Source organism: Typopeltis vanoorti, chromosome 17, assembly GCF_054136105.1.
Source record: "Typopeltis vanoorti isolate ZY-2024b chromosome 17, IOZ_Tvanoo_1.0, whole genome shotgun sequence".
Lineage (NCBI taxonomy): Eukaryota > Metazoa > Arthropoda > Arachnida > Uropygi > Thelyphonidae > Typopeltis > Typopeltis vanoorti.
The window spans coordinates 113,543,280-113,566,810 of record NC_143565.1 but is presented as its reverse complement, the minus strand read 5'-3'; the positions used below and the strand labels follow the sequence as shown (position 1 = coordinate 113,566,810).

The following is a 23,531-nucleotide window of genomic DNA, read 5'->3' as shown; positions in this document are numbered from 1 at the left end:
CTCTGAGGACCTTCTTACAGTGTGCTTTTTTTGGGAGGGGGGGGGGGGGTCCTCTGATTTTCTTAAATCTAAGTTTATTATTATTATTCATTTTCTTTCTTTTTTTTTTACTATTTGTCAAAACAGTAGTGATAAATCTCCATTTGGCAGTGAAGTATAATACATTCCTAATGTGATTAGTATAGTGGTGGGGATACAGATAATTGTGTGAGGTAACCGATGTATTTGTAGCATAATGAAACATTTGAAACAATGCCAAAGTAGAATGCAAAGCTACAATAAATTTTTATTTTAAAAATCTTTATACGCATAATTAGGATGTAATACAGAAGTGGTTACAAAGTTATAACAACATAAAATGAAGGTGACATTCTTCTACTTCAAAATCAAATACCATTTGGTTCACATATTGTTTCAGCATTAAAACCTACAGAAGAGAGATATTAAGATGCTTTCACAAGGGATCAATCTGATCCTATGAACTGTTGGGATCTCCCCCCCCCCCCACCCTTTCATTTGACATACATATAACTATACAGCTTTCCTGTACAAGAAAGCCATATCCAAAATCATAACATCTTGAAAATATATTACCTATGAACAAAACTACCCATTAAAACATTACTCATCATCAGATAAAAATAGTGGACATTGCAGATACATTATTTCAAAGCCAAATACAGGCAGTTCCCCCTGGGTTACAGACAACCTGATTTATGGTATTCTGTACTTATGAATGGGCTCCCCAAACAAAGAAATCTAGAAATTACTTATACCATGTTCCAACATAAAAATGTGCACAATGAAGGGTCAGTCATCCCTTTACTAAGGCATGATTAACCTTATGTACTAACTTTTTATAATAGTGACAGCTGAGATGGATAGAGTAAATGGCTACATGATGATTCTGCTGAATTCTGCAAAGCATTTGTCAGAATACCACATGGAACTCTGTTGCACAAATTACAACAAATAATGTTGAATATGACATTGGTTATGTGGATAGGAGGCTGGTTGCTGAACAGATATCCCAAAGTCCCCATAAGGATCATTAATAATTAAATTAATAATTCGGGAACTAGTTTCTTCCATGAATGTAAACAAACCTCCATGGCGTAAGCGTTTCATTGGCGCAGCATCTTTACGATAGCGGCTAGGTTCACTGTTTCTACGGTTGGTTACGAACAGCATTTCTGCATTTAAGGCTTATTACTTATGGTGTAAATTCCCGCAAGCAGTCAGGGCTACGGCGGAAGATGATGTGATGCCCTTGAGAGAGTTCTGGAAGAATTATAACATCTATGAGGCCATCAAAAACATTGCTGATCATTGAGAAGAAGTGAAGCAATCAACAATGAAAGGGATGTGGAACAAACTGTGCCCTCAATTCTGTGATGATTTTCGTGGCTTCACAGAAGACATTGCCAAAGCCAGAAAAGCTACGGTGGATAGTGGCAATGCACTGCAATTGGACATCAATGAAAATTATGTCATTGACTTACTAGAGTCCCATTCACAAGAATTAACCAAAGAAGACCATATGGCAATAGAGAACCAGCTGACAGAAACACAGAAGAAAGCCTTTCATCTCATTGAAGCAGGATTTGCTAAGTTTGAGGAGCAAGATCTTAACATTGAATGGTTTATAAAGGTTTACCATGAAGTTAGCAAGAATTGGCTGCTACAAGGCTATTTATGATGAAAAAAAAAAAAAAAGCTGTGCAAACAACCCTAGATACTTTTATCAAGAAACTGACTTCAGTGGTAAGCTCACCTCCTCCAGCAATAGAATCAAATCCTGATTCTCCAGCACCCACTCCATCATCATCATCTTCTGATTAATGTTAGCCTACCTTCTTACCTCAAAAATGTCCCTTCCAGTAGGCAAGATATTGATGCAACTTTTAATATTCTCTTTTGAAATTTCTCCTATCTAAACTTTTTGTATGTGTTTGTTTTTATGTTCTGTTTGTTTGAATTAAAAGGAACGCAATGGTTTCTTTAACTTATTAGTGAAAGGTATTAGTATTTAAGGTATTAGTGAAACATGGCTGACTGTAGATGATATAACTAGTGGGATTGAATGTGATGGGTATAGTGTGTTCAGGAATGACAGAGAGAATAAAATGGGGGGAGGAGTATTGTTGATGATAGCTGATGAGCTCCAGCCAAGGAGAATAGAAGTTGAATTGCAGGATAGAGAAAAGAGCACATTTGAGGCCATTTGGTGTGAGATTGTGGCTAGCAGAACTAAATATACAATTGGGTGCTGCTATAGACCAGGTGATGGAAAAGATGGTGGTGACAGTATGCACAAGCAAATAGAAGAAATGGGTGGAAGAAGGGTGATTATTATGGGAGATTTCAACTATGGCCGCATTGATTGGAGTGAGGAGAGGACACACGGGAGGAAGGAACTGGATTTTATGCGGTTATTAAGGGATAACTATCTGTGACAGCATGTAATGGAAAATACTAGGGTTCAGAGAGTGCTTGACCTAGTAATTACATCTGAGGATTTGGCTGTAACAAATATGACCACATTGCCACCAATCAGTGAGAGTGATCATAGGGTCTTAACTTGGGAGGTGGCTAAAGGTGTAGAATTTTCAATTAAGACAGGGTACATGTGGAATTATCGGGCTGGAAAGTATGACAAGCTTAGGAGTTTGATTGGTTCAGTACCATGGCATGTACAACTGCAAGGACTAGAAGTTGATAGTGCATGGGAGGTAGTTAAGAAGTGCTTGCATGAAGCAATGGCTGACTGTATACCTAGAGTCCGAATAATAAATCAAGTAGGGGTTAAATGGATGAATAACACCATTAAGCTTGAGCTGCAAAAAAAGAAACAACTATGGAGGGAATTTAAGGAGAAGGGTGACCGGCAGGCACATGAACGGTATAAAGCGCAGGCCAGAAGGGTGACGAGTGTGGTAAGAAAAGCAAAAAAGGATTACGAAAGAACATTGGCCATGCAGGCTAAAGAGAATCCTAAACAGTTTTTTAGATATGTAGCAAGTAAAAGGAAAAATGTACATGGCAGATTGATTTTAAAGAATTCCGATGGTAGGGAGGTAACTGAATCAGTTGAGATAGTTGAGTTACTGAGTGAGCACTTTGCAAAAGTATATCATCCAGGTGGTGACATTGCAGAAACGAATAAACCAGTAGATTATACGGGAATTGTGGTTAATGAAGTGGAGGTGAGTAGTCTATTGCATAACCTCAATGTCAATACATCTGTGGGATTGGATGGTATACCAGCTCATGTTGTACGAGAAGCAGCTAAAGAATTGTCAGTACCCTTGACCATTTTGTTTAATTTGAGTCTCGGGTCTGGGTTAGTCCCGAGCGGGTGGAAAGAGGGGAAAATAGTTCCACTGCATAAAGGTGGTTCCAAGACTGCTGTTGTAAATTACCGACCGATTAGCATATCAGGAATCATTGTCAAGGTCTTAGAGAAATTAGTCAAGAAAAGAATACAGGATTGGATAGATGAAAATGGGATATTGTATGGGGAACAACATGGTTTTGTGAAGGGTAGATCATGCTTCAGTAACTTGCTCACGTTTTATAACACAGTGACAGCTGAACTGGATACAGGTAATGGGTTTACAGTGATACTACTGGACCTAGCCAAGGCCTTTGATAGGATACCACATGGAACCCTAATCAGTCAACTGGAGCAGATGGGTATAGATATAGGGTTGGTGAGATGGATAGGAGGATGGTTGAAGGAGAGATATCAAAGAGTGGTTTATTCAGGAGTGGAGTCTAAAAGACGTCTTGTGACTAGTGGAGTGCCACAGGGCTGTGTTCTTGGACCACTGCTTTTCAATTTGTTCATCAATGATATTGGAAAGGATCTGAGAGGAAGTGTTCACTTGTTTGCTGATGATGCAAAGTTGGGTAGAGCAATTGTGAGTGCACAGGATGTCAAAATTTTACAGGATGATTTGGATAGTTTGGAGGACTGGGCTAGGAAAAATGGATGTCGATTTAATGTGGCAAAGTGTAAGGTTATGCACTTTGGGGTGAAAAGAATAGCAGCAGTATATCGCATTGGTGGAACCATACTCCAGGAGATTGATGAGGCCAGGGATTTGGGAGTGTTGGTGGATAGGGAGTTGAAGTTTAGGGAGCACATTGCAAAAGTAACTAAAACAGCTCACCAAATCACTTGGCTTCTGAAAAATACTTTAACATGCAGAGACGAACAAGTTGTTGTTCCTCTGTATCGAGCCTTGATAAGACCCCATCTGGACTTCTGTGCCCAGCTATGGGCACTAGGGTTTCTTCGTGATGGGGAGGAAGTGGAGAGGGTCCAGAGACGAGTGACCAAGATGATAGCAGGTCTGTGGAATGAACCTTATGAGAATAGGTTGAAGATTTGTGGGTTGCAGAAATTGGACGATAGGCGAAGGAGGGGTGATATGATTGAGACATTCAAATTACTGAAAGGTTTTTATAAGATTGATCCAGAAGATATTTTTTAAAATATGACTGGTGGTGGGAGGACTGGGGGCCATGCATGGAAGCTGGGCAAGAGCGTGGTTGACAAGGGTGTTAGAGCTAGGTTCTTTACTTGGAGAGTGGTAAATGAGTGGAATAAGCTTCCAGAGTCTGTTGTGGGTGCTACGTCCGTGAATGAGTTCAAGGCAAGGTATGATAGATACTGTGTGAATGTTGAATAGTTGTTCTTGACATGATGTTAGGGCCTCCCTCGATGAGTCTGTCGACTCCTTGGAGTTTCCCGGAACAATAATAATAATAATTATTATAGTACAAGGGTACTATTATTATTATTACAGTATTACACTAATATTATTGCCACATATGAGCCATTATAGTATTTTTATTATTATTATTACCGTATATGCACTGTTCATCAGGGATTCGAGTTATTACATGCAAATGCAACCTAAAGACATTCTCAGGAATGTATCTCGTCCTTAACCTGGGGAGTGCTTATATATGCAGGAACTTTGGAAGTTTCAAAATCCTATGTCAGAAAGTTGTATTTTTCATAAGTGAATTCTTGGTCATAAAGGTAATTATCAAAGAAAAAAAGCTATATGACTTCATTTTGGTAATGTAAATTACATTAGATCTGAAGAGCAGGTCTCTGAAAAGAACCAAGAGAAACATACTCTCCAATAATTGCTTTGGTATTGAATGAGAGTTCTTGCTTGCTTAAGGTTTCTCCCATCTGAAAAAAATCAACCAGTTTGAAACAGATGTCAAGTTAGTGAAAACCTAATCAAAATGCACTAATAAAAGGCAAATATACAGATGCCTGGGCAGTGCTTGTGTTCTTTAAGTAGTGCAAGCTAAAGCAACTCCGATGCCAAGGATTCTATTCTCATAAGCTCTCTGGTCACAATTTCTATATAATTTACGTCATTGAAATGAAGCAGTATGACTCCGAAAATTACCCATCATTATTTCATAGCCAAATAATAAATGAATTTTAAACTTAAAAAAGTTTCAAAATTGACTAGAAAGCTTATGAGAATACAACCCTCATCATAAAAGTTGCCTTCGTGAGGGACTAAAAAACATGAGCTGTGCACAACAACTCTGTCAGACCACTGAAACCTTTCATTAAGGTTGCGTTGGTGGTCTGACAGGAAGCCATGCAGAAATGTTAGGAGTTTGGAAAGCTGTCAGGCCAACAAAACCTTAATCAACAGCACTTAAAGGTAAACATATGGGCTCTACATCTGAATTCTTTGAAGGGCCAAACCAATGCAACTCCAATGCAGAGGGCTGTACTCATGCACATAAGCTCAATTTTGAATGTTTGCAAATGTATTTAGATAGAAAATAAATTTGAAAATAAAATTTCATTGCCCAGTGCAAGATATTGCACTACTTATTAGAGGCCTAAAGTGTGGAACTTGGAAAAAGTTCCATATCTGGTCCCTATCAGGGCTTCAGCACTATGTAAAATATGAATACAAATTATGCAAAAAAATAAATAAATAAATAAAATTTTAAAAAAATTCTTAGAAAATCCACAGTATGAATGAACTATAGGTTTTACAAACTTCCAACCACATAACGTTGTAAAATCTATAGTACATTAGTACTGTGGATTTGCTAAAAATTTACACACACACACGTGCGTGCGTGGGGAGGGGGGGGTCTAAAAATGTTCTGATAAACACTTAGAACAAAAATGATATTAAGCAACTGATATAATCATAATAAAGAACATACCTTAAAACCTTTTAATCCCTATGTTCCATCAAATTGTAATAATTTATTCGCTTTCTTTCTTGAACAAAAATGATATTTTCAAAAATATCATTTTATTTGAACAAAAATGATATTTTCAAAAATATCCAGACCTCCCCTTGTATATATACAGGACTGAGGTGCTTAAGGGTCAAAACTATAAAACTGGGAGGAGACCAAGATGTAGTCTTTTAAGGAATGCAGAGAACCAATTAGAGCTTCTCATCTAATGTCCAACCTCATCTTCTCATAGTGCTCCTTGTTAGGTATCTACTTGGACACTGAATGAATGAGGATGGGCTGGAAATTTGGGATTTAGCTGACCAAACTGTATTCTTATTGGCTTAAACCACAATAGAAAATGATGGTACAACATGACAGAATTTCATGCCGGCTAGGGCATTGTCTGGTTAAGCAAGGCTTCCCATTATTTTTGTCAGGGAGGGGGTGAACCAGGACAAACAGTGAAAAGTCAGCACTGAAACAAATCCCAACTGAACATCAACTTTTTATTTATATTTTACATAGCTCAGAAGCCCTGATCTGGTCTCTAGAGCTTGGAAATTCTTCCAAGCCACTTTAAGTCTCTAATAAGTAGTGCAATATCTTGCACTGGGCAACGAGATTTTATTTTCTATCTAAATACATTTGCAAACATTCAAAATTGAGCTGATGTGCATGAGCATACAGCCCTCTGCATTGGAGTTGCATTGGTTTGGCACTTCAAAGAATTCAGATGTAGAACCCATATGTTTACCTTTTATAAGTGCTGTTGATTAAGGTTTTGTTGGCCTGACAGCTTTCCAAACTCCTAACATTTCTGCATGGCTTCCTGTCAGACCAGTGCAACCTTAATGAAAGGTTTCAGTGGTCTGACAGAATTGCTGTGCATAGCTCATGTGTTTTAGTACCTCACGAAGGCAACTTTTATGCTGAGGATTGTATTCTCATAAACTTCCTGGTCAATTTTGAAACTTTTTTAAGTTTAAAATTCATTTATTATTTGGATAATAACCAGATCGACATAATAAGTGTTACCAAAACAAAGAAAACAAAAACAGGTGAGATCTTTCTAAGAAACACATACAAAATGTTATATTCAGTCAATAACAATCAGGGAAAAGGAGTAGCTATAGTATTTAACACTAAATACGAGGCTAATCTTCTTGAATGGCAGGCAATATCAAGTAGAGTGACATAGACAAATAACAGAATGGGGGAACTGGACACTGAGACTTATTTGTGTTTGTGGTCCCACACAAGGTTCTACCATCGAAGAAATGGAGGAATTTTTTTTGAAGCATTAGAGATCGCAGCTGGCTCAATGAAAAAGGAAAAGTTGGTCCTTGTTGGAGATATAAACAGCAGAGTAGGGAATCATTACCAGACATATAGAAATGTTTTGGGAAAATTTGGAGAAAAGCAGAAATCTAATTTTATTTGTTTATTCATATGGTGAAATACAGCAAAATAGGGATATTTGCATCTATTACAAATCAAGTTTTAAATTGCACAACCATTGCACTGCTCCAGAAAGGTTACTCAGCAAAGCTAATAATAATGGTAAATGCTTGCTGGATAACTAATCCATGTTCATGACATGAATTAGTTATTACTTATACCATGTTCCAACATAAAAATGTGCACAATGAAGGGTCAGTCATGCCTTAGTAATGTACTAACTTTTTATAATAATGACAGCTGAGATGGATAGAGGAAATGGCTACATGATGATTCTGCTGAATTCTGCAAAGCATTTGTCAGAATACCACATGGAACTCAGTTACGCAAATTACAACAAGTAGTGTTGAATATGACATTGGTTATGTGGATAGGAGGCTGGTTGTGAACAGATATCAAAAAAGTGGTATATGGAGAAGTAACAGAATCCAGGCAAAAGCAGGTGATTAGTAGGCAACACAAGATTCAGTGCATGAACCACTGCTGTTTAATTTGTACATAAATGATATAGGAAATAATCTGAAAGAAAATATCCAATTATTTGCTGATCATGCAAAATTAGATAGAGTAATAGTTAATCATAATAGAGAAATAGTGAATAAAAGCAATAATGTCAAATATGGTATTTCCGATAGTGATGTATAGAGTGAAAGCTGAATTATTAAGAAGAAAGACAGAAAGCAAATTGATTTGTTTGAATTATGGGTGAGGAGGAGACTATTAAGCATCCCACAGACGACTGCAAGAATGACCATAAGAAGATTTTAGAGGGTATAAAGACAGAATGCTTTTTGGAGGCAATGATCGCTAAACAGAAGTTGATGTACTTTGAACAAATTATGTGAGCTGATGAATCATTGGAAAAGGCAGTTATGTTGGGGAAGATTTGAGGGAATGAGAAAAGGAAGATTACAAAGAGTTGGATGGACAACATAATAGAACTTACAACTGCTGAAAGAAAGGACAAAAGACCAAGTGGGATGAAGAGCCTTTGTGCACAAGATCACTAAGAGTCAAAAACAAAACACTGAATGGCACATAACAACAACAATAGCAAATCAAGGCAATGTGGAGAGCTTGCAGTATGATCTAAATAGACTGTCAAGTATGGGCAAAAGATAATGGGTATCAGTTTAATATGGAGAAATGTAAAGTTATGCATTTTGGGATAAATCAATTACAAGCTGTGTATCATATTGATAGAACCGTACCCTAAGAAACAGATGAACCTAGGGATTTGGGGGGGGGGGGATAGACAGAGTTGAAGTTTAGAGAGCATATTGCTAAGGCAGCTCATAAGAATTACCTAAATACTGAAGAACATACTAACAAGTAGAGATAAGGAAGTTGTTATTCCTCTTTATAAGGTTGATATGTCTGCATCTGAATTGCTGTGGTAGGTGTCCCAAGTTTCTTGGGTATGAGGAAGTGGTGGAGAGGATTCAGAGGCAAGCAACCAAGATGATGAATGGTCTGTGCCCTATAAGGATGGACTGAGGGTGTGTGAACTACAGAAGTTGGTTGATAGGTGAGGAGATATAATAGAAACAGTTATGTTAATTAAAGGCTTTTATAGGACTGATGCAGGGTAAATGTTTCAGCACTTGGCTAGAAAAGCAGAACAAGAGGTCATTAGAAGTTGAGTAAAGGTGTGGTTAGTACAGTGTGTGCAGAATACATTTTTTGATTAGAATTGTGAATGAATGGAATGGATTGTCAGAGTCAGCTATGAGCACTCTGTCTATTAATGGGTTCAAAGAGAGGTATATGATTAATTGTGTGGATAGTTTGGGTCTCCCATGATGAGTCTCCCAACTCTGTGGAGATGCCCATACAAAAATGACAAAGATATTGGCATGTAAACGCAAAGAATTTATGGTTTTATTGTAAGACTTGGATCAGGCCACATGCTATGCATAGATTTGGTTGCCTGGTTTGCAAGGGAGGGCAAAGGTGTATTGGACAGTGTCAGGTCTAAGGAATGCCAGATGAGGAGAGTTTGAGGGAATGCAAGTTACAGAGCCCTGTGAATAGCAGAAAGCAAGGGGATATGATTGAGACATAAATTGGTAAGGGTTGTTACTAGATTAATGTCGAGCAGGGAAGTGAGAAACAGGTTCTTTGCATGGAGAGTGAGTGGTGAGAGGAATGCATTGCCTAAGAGTGTGGTGAGTGTGAAACTGTGAATAGGTTTAAGGCATGGTTTGATCATCTTTTTTTGCATGATGAGAGTATGGACCTCTCATAATGAGCCCTTTGATTCTATGAAGATCAGAGGATAATAATTAATTATCTTATATCATCAGCAATGAAACATGACAGCTACAAAGAGATTGTAAATTAGAGGAAATCCATCAATTTCAACAGAGAATAATTCACTAATACTAAGTAGAGCATCAATATAATAATGCAGAAATAAGCACATTTTTTTTGTAACAAAAATTAGAATCCTCAAATTAAAAAACACTTACAATTTCATCAGCAGATAGAAGATACTGTCTAGCAATAAGAATTTTTCCAGTTAAGTTAATTTTATAGTTTTCTTGAAGGTAATTCAGCTCTTCAATGTAACCATAATTGACAAATACTGGTTCTCCCTAAAAACAAGATATTTTCATTCCTATTAGTTATACATAGCATTAACTGATACATTATACCTGTGCCTGTGATACCCAACTTTTCTCTGCATTAGAGACTTATGCAATTTCTCAAACTGATCATTAGCTATATGCTAATGATCAGTTTGAGAAAATTTGAAGCATATGTTAAGTGCAGTAAAATTATTTAAAGGAAATTTATTTCTACATAGGAATCAGGCATGCACTTCTTTTAATGACATATATATATATATACACACACACACACACACACACACACACACACACACACACACACACACACACAGTAAAACTTGTCCAAGGCGGAACGTGAATAAGGCAGAAACTTGCTCAATGTCAACAAATGATATAGTCCCAGCCAGAAGAATAAGCATTACAGCGTTATTTATTTTGTATAATGCGGAATCTTCCCAACGTGGAAACGGAAAGCAATATTTGAAGAATTTATTAAAAATTACTTGTATAAAGCAGAAAGTGTTTTAAAAACACACCTATAATTATTAGATTTTGGCACTTGTCTTGCTTTTACTGTTTCGTTTGAGAATTAATGTTGGTCAGTTTCCGGTAAGTCCAAATATTTCAGTAACCCAAATTTGAACAAATCAATCAGTTCATTTTTTGCATCATGGCTAAATCATACTGGCATTGTCGCTAAATGAAAAAGTCAAAGTCATTGAAGCTAAAGAAAAGGATAAACTCTCGGTACGGGAAATGATGCGATTTAAGTGTGGCAAAACGCAGGCATACAACACACTTAAACAAAAGGATAAAATAATGAATGAGTGGCTGCAAGGAAATGGTCGAATGAAGAGGAAGGCAAAGGTAACCGTCAATGAGGAAATCAACGAGGTAGTGTGGGAATGGTTCACGAATGCAAGATCAAAAAACAATCACATATCCTTCCAGTGGTCCAAAGTGAAGCTCTCAACAGTAGCCAAATCTCTCGGGAATGATCAGTTTAGTTTTAAAAAGAGGCACAATATTGTGTGGAACGAAGTCTGTGGCGAAAAAAAGATGTGGATGAAGGTGTAGTGAGTGAGTGGAAACCAAAACTGCTAGAATTGATTTCACCATATGAACCTAAAAACATTTACAATGAGGACGAAACAGGATTGTTTTTTTGGGCATCAACAACAAAATCACACGCGGTTAAGGGAGAAAAGTATACCAGGGACAAAATATCCAAAAGCAGCAAAACCAAGATGTTTCAAGAACCTGAAAATTAATAATTTACCAGTGCTTTGGAGAAACAATAAAAAAGCTTGGATGACTGCAGTAACAATGGAAGAGTGATTAAACATGTTTAATGCAAAAATGAAGAAGGAAAATAGAAATGTCATCCTTTTTTTTGACAATGCTACCTGCCCCCCAAAGGTAACACTTTAAAATGTGAAAATCACCTGGTTCCCAAAAAAAATTCAACAAGTGTATTACAGCCCAACGATATGGGCGTTATTTACATATTCAAATTGCGCTACAGATGATTTCTGATGCAATCTTTGATTTCGAATGTGGAAGCTAATAGCGCTTAAGCATTAGCAAGATCTGTATCGGTTCTGGATGCTGTGAATTGGATTGGGTTGGCAGTGAAGAAAATTAAAGCAGAAACAGTAAAAAAGTGTTTTGCTAAAGCTGGGTTTGGGGAAAGTGATGTGGCAGATAATTTGGAGGAGGCGAGTGAAAACATTGCTGCAATATGAATGATATATGCACGTAAACACAAGAAAGATATTTAATTAACCAAATATTTCAGTCTGTGGTATTACAAGAACAGTTTTAAAAAAATACAAGCTAGAATACTAATAATAGATCGTTAAAAATAGAACACGCCACGTGATGTTATATCACTAAGTATGAAATGGAATATTTTGAAGTAGAGACATGACTGAAAAAAAATAAATAAATAAAATAAAAAATTAATGAGTATTCTTGATTAGATTTTCCCAGATTTCTGATATAGAAATACAGTCATTATGATTCAGGTTGGGACAATGGAGCAAGGCCTCCACACTTTTCTTGAAGAAACATTCAAACCTATAACGGGATCTATGCAAGAGGCGAGTCCTGGAGCAAAAGATGCTGTGGTCAGTTTCAATCCCGTGCTGAGCCAATCCAGACTTTTCAGGTTTGCTGTGAAAAATGGAGGATTGATGTTCTTGGATTCTTTTTTCAAGAGAACGTCCAGTCTGTCCAAAATAGGGGAGATCACAGTTGCAAGGAATCTGATAAACTCCAGGAAGAGATAAAGTTGAGCATTTGTCTTTAGGAGAAGGAAAAATGAGAAGACAATTTGTTAATAGGTGAATACGTAGCTGTTAAATCATATTTCTTTAAAATTCTTGCGATAGGTTCTGAAATATCTAAGAATTGAAAAGATGTTGAGTCCTTTTTTTAGAAAAGCCATTGAGTTTCATGTGTTGTTGGATAGTAGAAAGTTCTTTCTGTAGATAATCAAAAGTAGAACAATTACTTTTGGCTCTTCTGATGAGGCATTTTATAATTCCTGTTTTTTGACATGGATGATGGGCTGATTCTTTAAGAATATAACGACTTGTGAACGTTGGTTTCCTGTATACTGTAGTTGTAAGAGTATTTGAAGGTGACCGGATGAGGAGAACGTCTAAAAAAGATAACTGGTTGTTTTCTTCTATTTCCATAGTAAACTTTATACGATGATGCAAGGAACTGATACTGTTTAAAAAAGAAGGTTAAGAGTTTTTGCTGTGTGGCCAAATAGTAAAGATGTCATCTATGTTCTATTTTTAACGATCTATTGTTAGTATTCTAGTTTGTATTTTTTAAAAACTGTTCTTGTAATACCACTGAGGATGGTCTGCTATTTCCAGACTGAAATATCTGGTTAATTAAATATCTTTCTTGTGTTTACGTGCATATATCATTCAGTCTTATGTCATAAGTATCCTTGAAACAGCAAATTGCTGCAATATTCAATCTCTTCCGAGGAAAAGAACTTTCCTGTGATACAGAGAACTTTGTTCGAAGTGATGACCATCTACACACATTACAGCTTTGAATCTGCTACAGCTCTACTAGCAGTAAGAAATACACAAAACGAAGATGTGGAAGATGAGAAGCAGCAGCTGGAGAACAGGATATTTCAACACCATCTAAACACACATTACAGCTTTGAATCTGCTATAGCTCTACTAGCAGTAAGAAATACACAAAACGAAGATGTGGAGGATGAGGAGGAGAAGCAGCAGCCGGAGAACAGGATATTTCAACAAAAATTTGTACACATGAACAGGCCCTTCATTGCATCAGTGAAGTAATACAGTTTGCAATTGATTCAAACTCTTCCAGCCTTCTTGAACTATTGTATACAGTTAACGACTGCATTCAAAAAGACATGATCACAAAAAAAAAAAAAAAAAAAAAAAAAAGTGAAAACAAGTTTCTTTGTTGGATCTGTGGAAGAAATCTCAATGAATTGTATATTGGAAACATTTAATGTGCAGTGTAATAGAGCATTAATACAGTACTTTAATAATGTACTATTATTATTACTATTATTTTAATAACACAGGTTTAAAAGTATCACATACTTACAAGAGTCAGCGCTGCCGATTTTCACTCATTAACAGGTATGTATCATGTAATATGATTTTAATGGATTTTAAAATTTTTTTGCAATTTTGTATAATGCAGAAACTTGGCCAATGTGGAAAATATATTCGGTCCCTTGCGATTCTGCTTTGAACAAGTTTCATTGTATATTGATATTTTAATGCTTCTTTTTCATATCGGTGCATATAAGTTGTGAAATGTTTGCAGCCATAATATGTAAATTATTAATCTTATTTTGTCTTATTAATTCTAATACTTGGATATGATTCAAACAAATAAAATGAATTTCAATATGGATGACTTGATACACACACACACACACACACACACACACACACACACACACACACACACACACACACACACACACACACACACACACACACACTATTTTAGAATATGTTTTACATATCAAGTAGTGGATAAACAAATTATCTTGATGAAATAAATTTAACAGTCTTATTAAAACATTTCATAAAATAAAAACGGATTTATGTAAGCACATTTTGTTTGCTTTGTAAGTGTAGTTGAATGGGAAGTAATAATAGTAATAAATCTCATGATTTATTATTTGAATTTGGGACTTGGTGAAAAGAATAAGGAAGACACGATACCACTACTTGATAACATTACCAATATGTTGCAATAATAGTAATTTTTCCATTATTACAGCATTTGATTTAGAAAACTTTCAAATATGAACATTAAAAGTGTATGGATATTTATGTATGGAATACAATCATAGCAAAAATAATGAAGATGTTAAGCCCAAGATTATTTTTCAAAGCACTTCCTAGCATTTGTCCTGCTTAAAACAGGGTCTGCATGTGCAATTCCTCCTCCATCTTGCACAGACCTGGAAAATTCTACTGTTGACATTTGCCGTGCACATCTTTAGTTAGGCGATCAAGCCAATGTGTCAGTTGTCGGCCTCTTGGCTATCGACATTATTAAGTCTCATGTTGTGGAAAGTTTTTTCACTTGGTTACACTATAAATGAAAGATACCAAGAAATTATATACTTGGTTTAATCCTTTATCCAAGTGTAAGTAATCAAAGTTTGCGCCTGAACTATTTTCAGGACTGGAGCAACTTGTGTATAGAAGATAATGACTGTACATCATTTGCCTTAATATCCCATAATGAAAAGCACATATCCTTATGGTTATGTATAATGCTATTGTTGGATTCTGAATGAAGAGAAATTAAAATTAATACTCCCTTCAGAATTTAACATAATCCACCATATCAAAGACTACATTTGTAGATATTATTTAATGTAAATCTCTTATTATAAACTATTATTCATATAATTACATTTGAGTTATTTTATTTAATTAATTAATCTAGGATATGTATTAATAATGGAAAGAACTCTGTATAAAAATAACGTTCAGATTATTTTATTTATTCCTATATTAATAGTAGAAGAATTTGTGTTCATCTTATTTATTTATATATTATTTGAATTGAAAAATATCCTTTTATTTAGTTTCTGTATGTAAAGGTAAAATGTTATGTAATGCTTATGCTTATGTACTGCTCTAATTGTTGTCATGGAGATGGAGTTATAAGTAGAAAACGTGAGCGTGGTAGCGCGTGAGTTATGGACGTGAGATGGAATTGATATGAGCTAGACAGTGAAAACAAGTTTTAGCGGGAAAAAGGATTAAAAGTATATACACGGAAAGCAAGAGTAAACAGCAGCAGTTGGTCGGCAGTCAGTCAGCACTACAACTAGGAAACTAGGGACTGAGTACAATTGGAGGACTCAGCACAGTAACGGCACTGAGAACAGTACAATAGAGATGAGGAAATAATTTATTAACAGCATGGAGTTAAGTAAGAGGCTGTAGTACAAAGAATTAAGTGCTGTAATCAGATTACTAAGGATCGAAATGTAAATTGACAACTCAGAATATTGATATGGAATTCTGAAGTTCATGATGTATTCCAGAGCTTTCAATGAAGATTAGTAGAAAGCTGATTCTATTGCAAAGTAGTATATGGGGAATAAGTAGATTTTCTAGTGTAAGTGTGTCTGCATATGAGATGTGCTGAAATTAAAGATTAAGTTAGTTTAAAGAAGATTACTTTTGAAATGTGTAGCTCCAGTGAGATAATTAACTTAAGTGTGCCTCAGTGAATAATATGTGCAAAGATTTATTCCAGTAAGAACAGTTCAACTTTATAGCATTTTAGAGTAAGGTTATAAGAATTATCTCCTCCTATTTAATCCTAACATTAACTGTGGTGTTTATGCTGAATTTTGCCGAAGCTAGAAGATTAATAGTCCCCCCGCCTTAAAGTGATAACTATCTCTTGACTGAGCTATGTGATTTCTGACTAAGGGATAGATAAAGAATACAATTGTTAAAATATTTGTTGTGAATTTCAGTGATAAAGAACTTTAGAACTATCTTTGCCTATTAGGGAGAATTTAGATTTTGACAGCTCAGTGTCATCATCATCATCAATTTCCTGCCATGTACCCTCAAGAGGTGTACAGGATATGATAGTACTACATGAAAAAATTACATTGTTCCTAACTTCCTATCTACAATTTTCCTCCAAATCAGTCTGTAACTTGTCAAGACTACAACATTATCAGATCTTATATTTCTATCGTCTAAGGCACTTTGTACCGTATCAATTCACCTATATCGTGGTCTTCCTCTGGGTCGTTTTCCTGCCAACCTGGCAAAGAACACTTGTTTTGCTAATCTTTCCTCTCCCATTCTATTTAAGTGACCATACCACCTGAGATTTGCTCTGCTAATGCATTCCTGGATGCTGACAATGTCAAGTTCTTTCCTAATATCCTCGTTTTTAATATGATATTGCCATTGAAGCCATCTGTTCACGCCTCTAATCTTTCTCAGGACTCTCATATCTGCGGTCTCTAGTCTTTGGTCAAGTGTTTTACTTCTGACCCAGCTCTCAGATCCATAAGTTAAAACTGGTTTGAACACTGTCTTGTATACAGCTAATTTAGTGTTCCAACTAATTTCTCTCTTATTCCATATGAATTTATTCAATTGACTTCCCACCATACCAGCTTTGTTGATTCTGTTGTCTATTTCTATATTCAATTTCCCATCATCACTAAAAATCATGCCTAAGTAGCTGAAATGTTTTACTTGTTCCACAGGTTCTCCATTCACAACACAGTTGACATTTTCAATGATTCTGCCTATTTTCATTGTCTTTGTCTTTTTATTGCTGACCTTCATACCATATCTATTACAACAGTTATTCAATTTAGTCAGAGAATCTTGCAGATTTGTAGCGGATTTATTTAGAAGTATAACATCATCTACATAAAGCAAAGAGCTGACATTAACATCTCCAATTTTGATATCATGTTTAATACCACTTTCCTTCATAATGTGATCCATATAGATTATGAATAACAGAGGGGATAATGTACATCCTTGTCTCACACCAGATTTAACATTAAACCATCTTCCTGTACTTCCTTCAATTCTAACTGCTGACTTACAACTTAAATAAAGACTAAGTATTGCTTGATATAATGCCCCATTGATACCATATAACTTTAGCGTACTGAATAGCTTCTCTCTTGGCACCTTGTCATATGCCTTTTCCAAATTGACAAAACTTAAATACAGATCTTTGTTATATTCCCATGCTTTCTCGACTATTTGTCGTAAAGTGAAGATCTGATCCTGACAGCCTCTATTTGGCCTGAATCCAGCTTGTTCTTCACCAAGCTTTTCTTCCACAATTCTTCTCAACCATTTCTCAAGTATACTTGCATAGATCTTGCCAGGAACACTTAGTAGGGAAATATCTCTGTAATTCTCACAATCAGTTTTATTTCCCTTTTTATATATGGGTACTATGAGAGCTCTACTCCAATCATCGGGAATTCGTCCCTCTGTCCAGGCTTTCTGAACTATGCAGTGCAGCCACTGTAAGACTTTTATTCTACCATACTTGAGCATTTCTGGTCGAATATCATCCACTCCTGCTGCCTTTCCACATTTTAAGCCTTTAATGGCTTTTTCTACTTCAAGTATGGATATGTATTCCTGACTGCATGTCTGGTCAGTGTTTTTTTATCACTGTGCTGTCATCACTGCTTGTTTCATTTAGCAGTTTTTCAAAGTAATTACTCTCCATACTTCAAGGATATCCTTTTCTTCCGTTTTCATGTCACCTTTATCATCTCTAACTCCTTTTACAGCACTCTTTCCTCCATTCCTAAGCTTCTTCAACAACCTCCAGAATATTTTGCCACCTTCTTGATATTTATTTTCTATATTCTTGCCAAAGTTCTCCTATGACTTTTGTTTAGTTAGTTTTACACAGTGTTTAGCATTCTTGCATTTGTCTCTATATTCTCTAAAAGCACAAGCTGTCTTATTTGCCAGGAACTTTTGATATGCTTTCTTCTTTTCCTTCACTGCCTCTTTAACTTCCTGTGTCCACCATGGAGTTCTAATTTTTCTATCCTTGCAGACAACCTCACCACATGAATCTCTGACTGAATCAATCAAGGTTTTCTTCAAGGCTTGCACTGAATCTCTAAAGTTTGGTTCCTGTTCTCAATCTCTTTAATTTTTTCTTCAATAATCTTTGCGTATTTTAGTCTACAGCTCACATCTGAGAGCTGCTCAATCTTTTATACGCTTAAAAACTTTCTTACAACTTATTCTTTTCAATATGAAATTTAATTTTATCCTGCTCAAGACTAAATAGTGATCAATTCCAATTTCAAATCCTCTGTACACTCTGGTGTCCTGCACCAGGAAGAAAACATCACTATCAACAATAACATAGTCAATGAGACTTTTCTTATTCCTAGCCTCTTCTCTCCATGTGAATATGTGCACATTTTTATGTTGGAACATGGTGTTAGTAACAACTAGTCCATGTCCTGAGCAGAAATCCAACAGATATTTGATATTATTATTAGCTTTGCTCTTTTCTCTAAATTTTCCCAAAATATTTTTGTATGTCTCACAATCATTTCCTACTCTGCTATTTAGATTCCCAACAAGGACCAACTTTTCCTTTTTCATTGTGTCAGTTGCTTTTTCTAAAGCCTCAAAAAATTCCTCCACTTCTACCTTAGTAGAACCTTCTGTGGGACCATAGGCACAAATAAATCTCAATGTCCAGTTCCCCATTCTCATATTTGCCCACATTACTCTACTTGAGACTGACTGCCATTCAAGAAGATTAGCCTCGTATTTTGTGTTGAATTCTATGGCTACTCCTTCTTTTCCTTGATTGTCATTGCCTGAATATAACATTTTGTACTTATTGCTCAGAAAGATCTCACCAGTTTTTGTCTTTTTTGTTTCATTCACCCCTATTATGTCGATCTGCTACTTATCTAATTCCTCAGTTAGCTCCATTTCTTTGCCATTCAGGCTTCTTATGTTGATAGTACCGATATTTAACTCTGGTGATGTTGAGTTGGGGTGTGTTTTCAGATTTGTTCCAGTAGCTGACTTTTCGCTGTTCGCCCTGGTTCCCTGGTGGAAACAACAGGGGCCTTGTTTAACCAGGCGATGCCCCAGCCGGCATGAAATTTTGTCATTTTGTACCATCATTTTTATTTTGGTTTAACCAATAAGAATACAATTTGGTCGGCTAAATCCCAAATTGCCAGTCCATCCTCGTTCATTCAGTATCAAAGTAGATACCCAACAGGGTGCACCACGAGAAGGTGAGGACATTAGGTCAGAAGCCCTGGTCGGTTCTCGCATTCCTTTAAATGCAATGTGGAGGTCTCTTCTCAGTTATACAGCTTTGACCCTTAAGCACTCCAGAAGAAGCTCAGTGTTTAATACCAAAAGTTAAGTGAATGTTAGGAGTAGTTGAACTGAGTTAATTATGCATTATCTTGTATCAAAAGTATGCTTATGTATATATTATATAACCTTGCATTAAATGTTTTGTTTTATTGGTTTCAATTTGTTGTTGGCCTGATTCTTTTCCACTGCACTGTTCATAAAATTATCGGATCTAGCTGGAACCTAAAATGTTAATGTAAAATTCGGCCTATATGTAAACATTAGACTGCTAAAGTTAATTAATATTTGATTACACTATTTTGCATAGACTAATCTGAATATAGGGTGGTGCAGTATAATAGATATTTCCCTATATTTGGATTAGTAATCAACATACAATTAATTAACCTTAATAAGAACAACGTTAAAACAAGATGGCTGATCAAAAGACAGGAAGGACGATCCAACATTATGCATTATAGGAAGGGTCACCCAGACTAGTTTCGACCTTTACTGAAGTCTTGTCAGTGGGAGCTAGAACCAGATGTGATATAAGGTTGAAGTAATGTAGAAGTCATATTTTCATACACGAGTTGCGAAAAGGTGTCATATCTTATTATTAAAATAATAATTTATAGTATGTTCTCTAATCCAGAGTATATTAATAATAAGGATTGACACCTTTTGCACTGGGGGTGCTTAAAGGTCAAAGCTATATAACTGAGAGGAGACCTCCACATAGCATTTAAAGGAATGCGGAGAACCGACCAGGGCTTCTGACCTAATGTCCAATCCTCACCTTCTCGTGGTGCACCCTGTTGGGTATCTACCTGGATACTGAACGAATGAGGATGGGCTGGCAATTTGTGATTTAGCCGACCAAATTGTATTCTTATTCACTTAAACCAAAATACAAAATAATGGTACAACGTGACAAAATTTCATGCCGGCTGGGGCATCGTCTGGATAAACAAGGCCCCCATTGTTTTCGCCAGGGAACCAGGGAGAACAGTGAAAAGTCAGCTATTGGTAATAACCTGAAAACACACCTCAACTCAACATCACCAGAGTTAAATATCGGTACTATCAACATAAGAAGCCTGAATGGCAAAGAAATGGAGTTAGCTGAGGAATTAGATAAGTAGCAGATCGACATAATAGGGATGACTGAAACAAAAAAGGCAAAAACTGGTGAGATCTTTCTGAGCAATAAATACAAAATGTTATATTCAGGCAATGACAATCAAGGAAAAGAAGGAGTAGCCAAAGTATTCAACGTTAAATACGAGACTAATCTACTTGAATGGCAGGCAGTCTCAAGTAGCGTGATGTGGGCAAATATGAGAATGGGAAATTGGACAATGAGACTTAGTTGTGCCTATGGTCCCACATGAGGTTCTACTAAGGTAGAAATGGAGGAATTTTTTGATGCTTTAGAGAAAGCAGCTGACACAATGAAAAAGGAAAAGTTGGTCCTTGTTGGGGATCTAATCAGTAGAGTAGAAAATGATTGTCAGACTGTCAGACATATAGAAATATTTTGGGAAAATTTGGAGAAAAGAGCAAAGCTAATAATAATAACAAATACCTGTTGGATTTCTGCTCAGCACATGGACTAGTTATTACTAACACCATGTTCCAACAAAATGTCCACCAATTAACATGGAGAGAAGAGGCAAGGAATAAGAAAAGTCTCATTGACTATGTTATTGTTGATAGTGATGTCTTCTCCCTGGTGCAGGACACCAGAGTGAACAGAGGATTTGAAATTGGAAGTGATCACTATTTAGTCTTGATCAGGATAAAACTGAATTTCATATTGAAAAGAATAACATGTAAGAAAGTTTTAAAACGAATAAAAGTTGAGCAGCTCTCAGATGTGAACTTTAGAATAAAATACACAAAGATTATTGAAGAAGAAGAAATGAAAGAGTTTGAGAACAGCAACCAAACCTTGGAGATTCAGTGGCAAGCCTTGAAGAAAACACTGCAAGAGGCATGTGGTGAGGTTGTCTGCAAGGATAGAAAAATCAGAACTCCATGGTGGACACAGGAAGTTAAAGAGGCAGTGAAGGAAAAGAAGAAAGCATATCAAAAGTTCCTGGCAAATAAGTCAGCTTGTGCTTTTAGAGAATACAGAGACAAATGTAAGGAAGCTAAACAGTGTGTAAAACTAGCTAAACAAAAGTCATGGAAGGACTTTGGCAAGAACATAGAAAATAAATATCAAGAAGGTGGCAAAATATTCTAGAGGTTGTTGAAGAAGCTTAGAAATGGAGGAAAGAGTGCTGTAAAAGGAGTTAGAGATGATAAAGGTGACATCAAAACGGGAGAAAAAGATATCCTTGAAGTATGGAGTAATTATTTCGAAAAATTGCTAAATGAAACAAGCAGTGATAGTACAGTGGTAAAAAAACACTCAACAGGCATATAGTCTAGAATACATATCCATACTTGAAGTAGAAAAAGCCATCAAAGGCTTGATATGTGGAAAGGCAGCAGGAGTAAATGATATTTGAGCAGAAAGGCTGAAGTGTGGTGGTATAAAAGTCTTATATGGCCGCACTGCATAGTTCAGAAAGCCTGGACAGAGGGACGAATTCCCGATGATTGGAGTAGAGCTCTCATCGTACCCATATATAAAAAGGGAAATAAAACTGAATGTATTATAAAAACGAGGTATTTCCCTACTGAGTGTTCCTGGCAAGATCTATGCAAGTATACTTGAAAAACGGTTGAGAAAAATTGTGGAAGAAAAGCTTGGTGAAGAACAAGCTGGATTCAGGCCAAACAGAGGCTGTCAGGATCAGATCTTCACTTTACGACAAACAGTCGAGAAAGCATGGCAATATAACAAAGATCTATATTTAAGTTTTGGCGATCTGGAAAAGGAATATGACAAGGTGCCAAGAGAGAGAAGCTATTCACTACGCTACAGTTATATAGTATCAATGGGGCATTATATCAAGCAATACTTAGTCTTTATTTAAGTTGTAAGTCAGCAGTTAGAATTGAAGGAAGTACAGGAAGATGGTTTAATGTTAAATCTGGTGTGAGATAAGGATGTACATTATCCCCTCTGTTATTCATTAACTATATGGATCACATTATGAAGGAAAGTGGTATTAAACATGATATCAAAATTTGAGATGTTAATGTCAGCTCTCTGCTTTATGCGGATGTTGTTATACTTCTAAATAAATCCACTACAAGTCTGCAAGATTCCCTGACTAAATTGAGTAACTGTTGTAATAGATATGGTATGAAGGTCAGCAATAAATGAAAATATGCAGAATCATTGAAAATGTCAACTGTGTTGTGAATGGAGAACTTGTGGAACAAGTAAAACATTTCAGCTACTTAGGCACGATTGTTAGTGAAGATGGTAAATTAAATATGGAAATAGACAACAGAATCAACAAAGCTGGTATGGTAGGAAGTCAATTGAATAAATTCATATAGAATAAGAGAGAAATTAGTCAGAACACTAAATTAGCTGTATACAAGACAGTGTTCAAACCAGTTTTAACTTATGGATCTGAGAGCTTGGTCAGAAGTAAAACACTTGACAAAGACTAGAGATCGAAGATATGAGAGTCCTGAGAAAGTTTACAGGCGTGAACAGATGGCATCAATGGCAATATCATATTAAAAAAGGAGGATATTAGGAAAGAACTTGACATTGCCAGTATCCAGGAATGCGTTGCCAGAGCTAATTTCAGGTGGTATGGTCACTTAAACAGAATGGGCGAGGAAAGATTAGCAAAACAAGTGTTCTTTGCCAGGTTGGCAGGAAAACGACCCAGAGGAAGACCACGATATAGCTGGATTGATACTGTACAAAGTGCCTTAG

At 36.2% G+C, this 23,531-nt stretch overlaps 1 protein-coding gene across 1 annotated transcript in view; it reads right to left on the bottom strand.

Annotated features, from left to right (window-relative positions):
* LOC150097811 (N-acetylated-alpha-linked acidic dipeptidase 2-like) overlaps positions 1-23,531 on the bottom strand; it is a 309,838-nt gene that overhangs the window by 247,078 nt on the left and 39,229 nt on the right. The window contains exon 3 of the mRNA XM_090406796.1: positions 10,176-10,301. Coding sequence (XP_090262922.1) covers positions 10,176-10,301 — 126 coding nt within the window. The remainder of the gene's footprint in view (positions 1-10,175; positions 10,302-23,531) is intronic.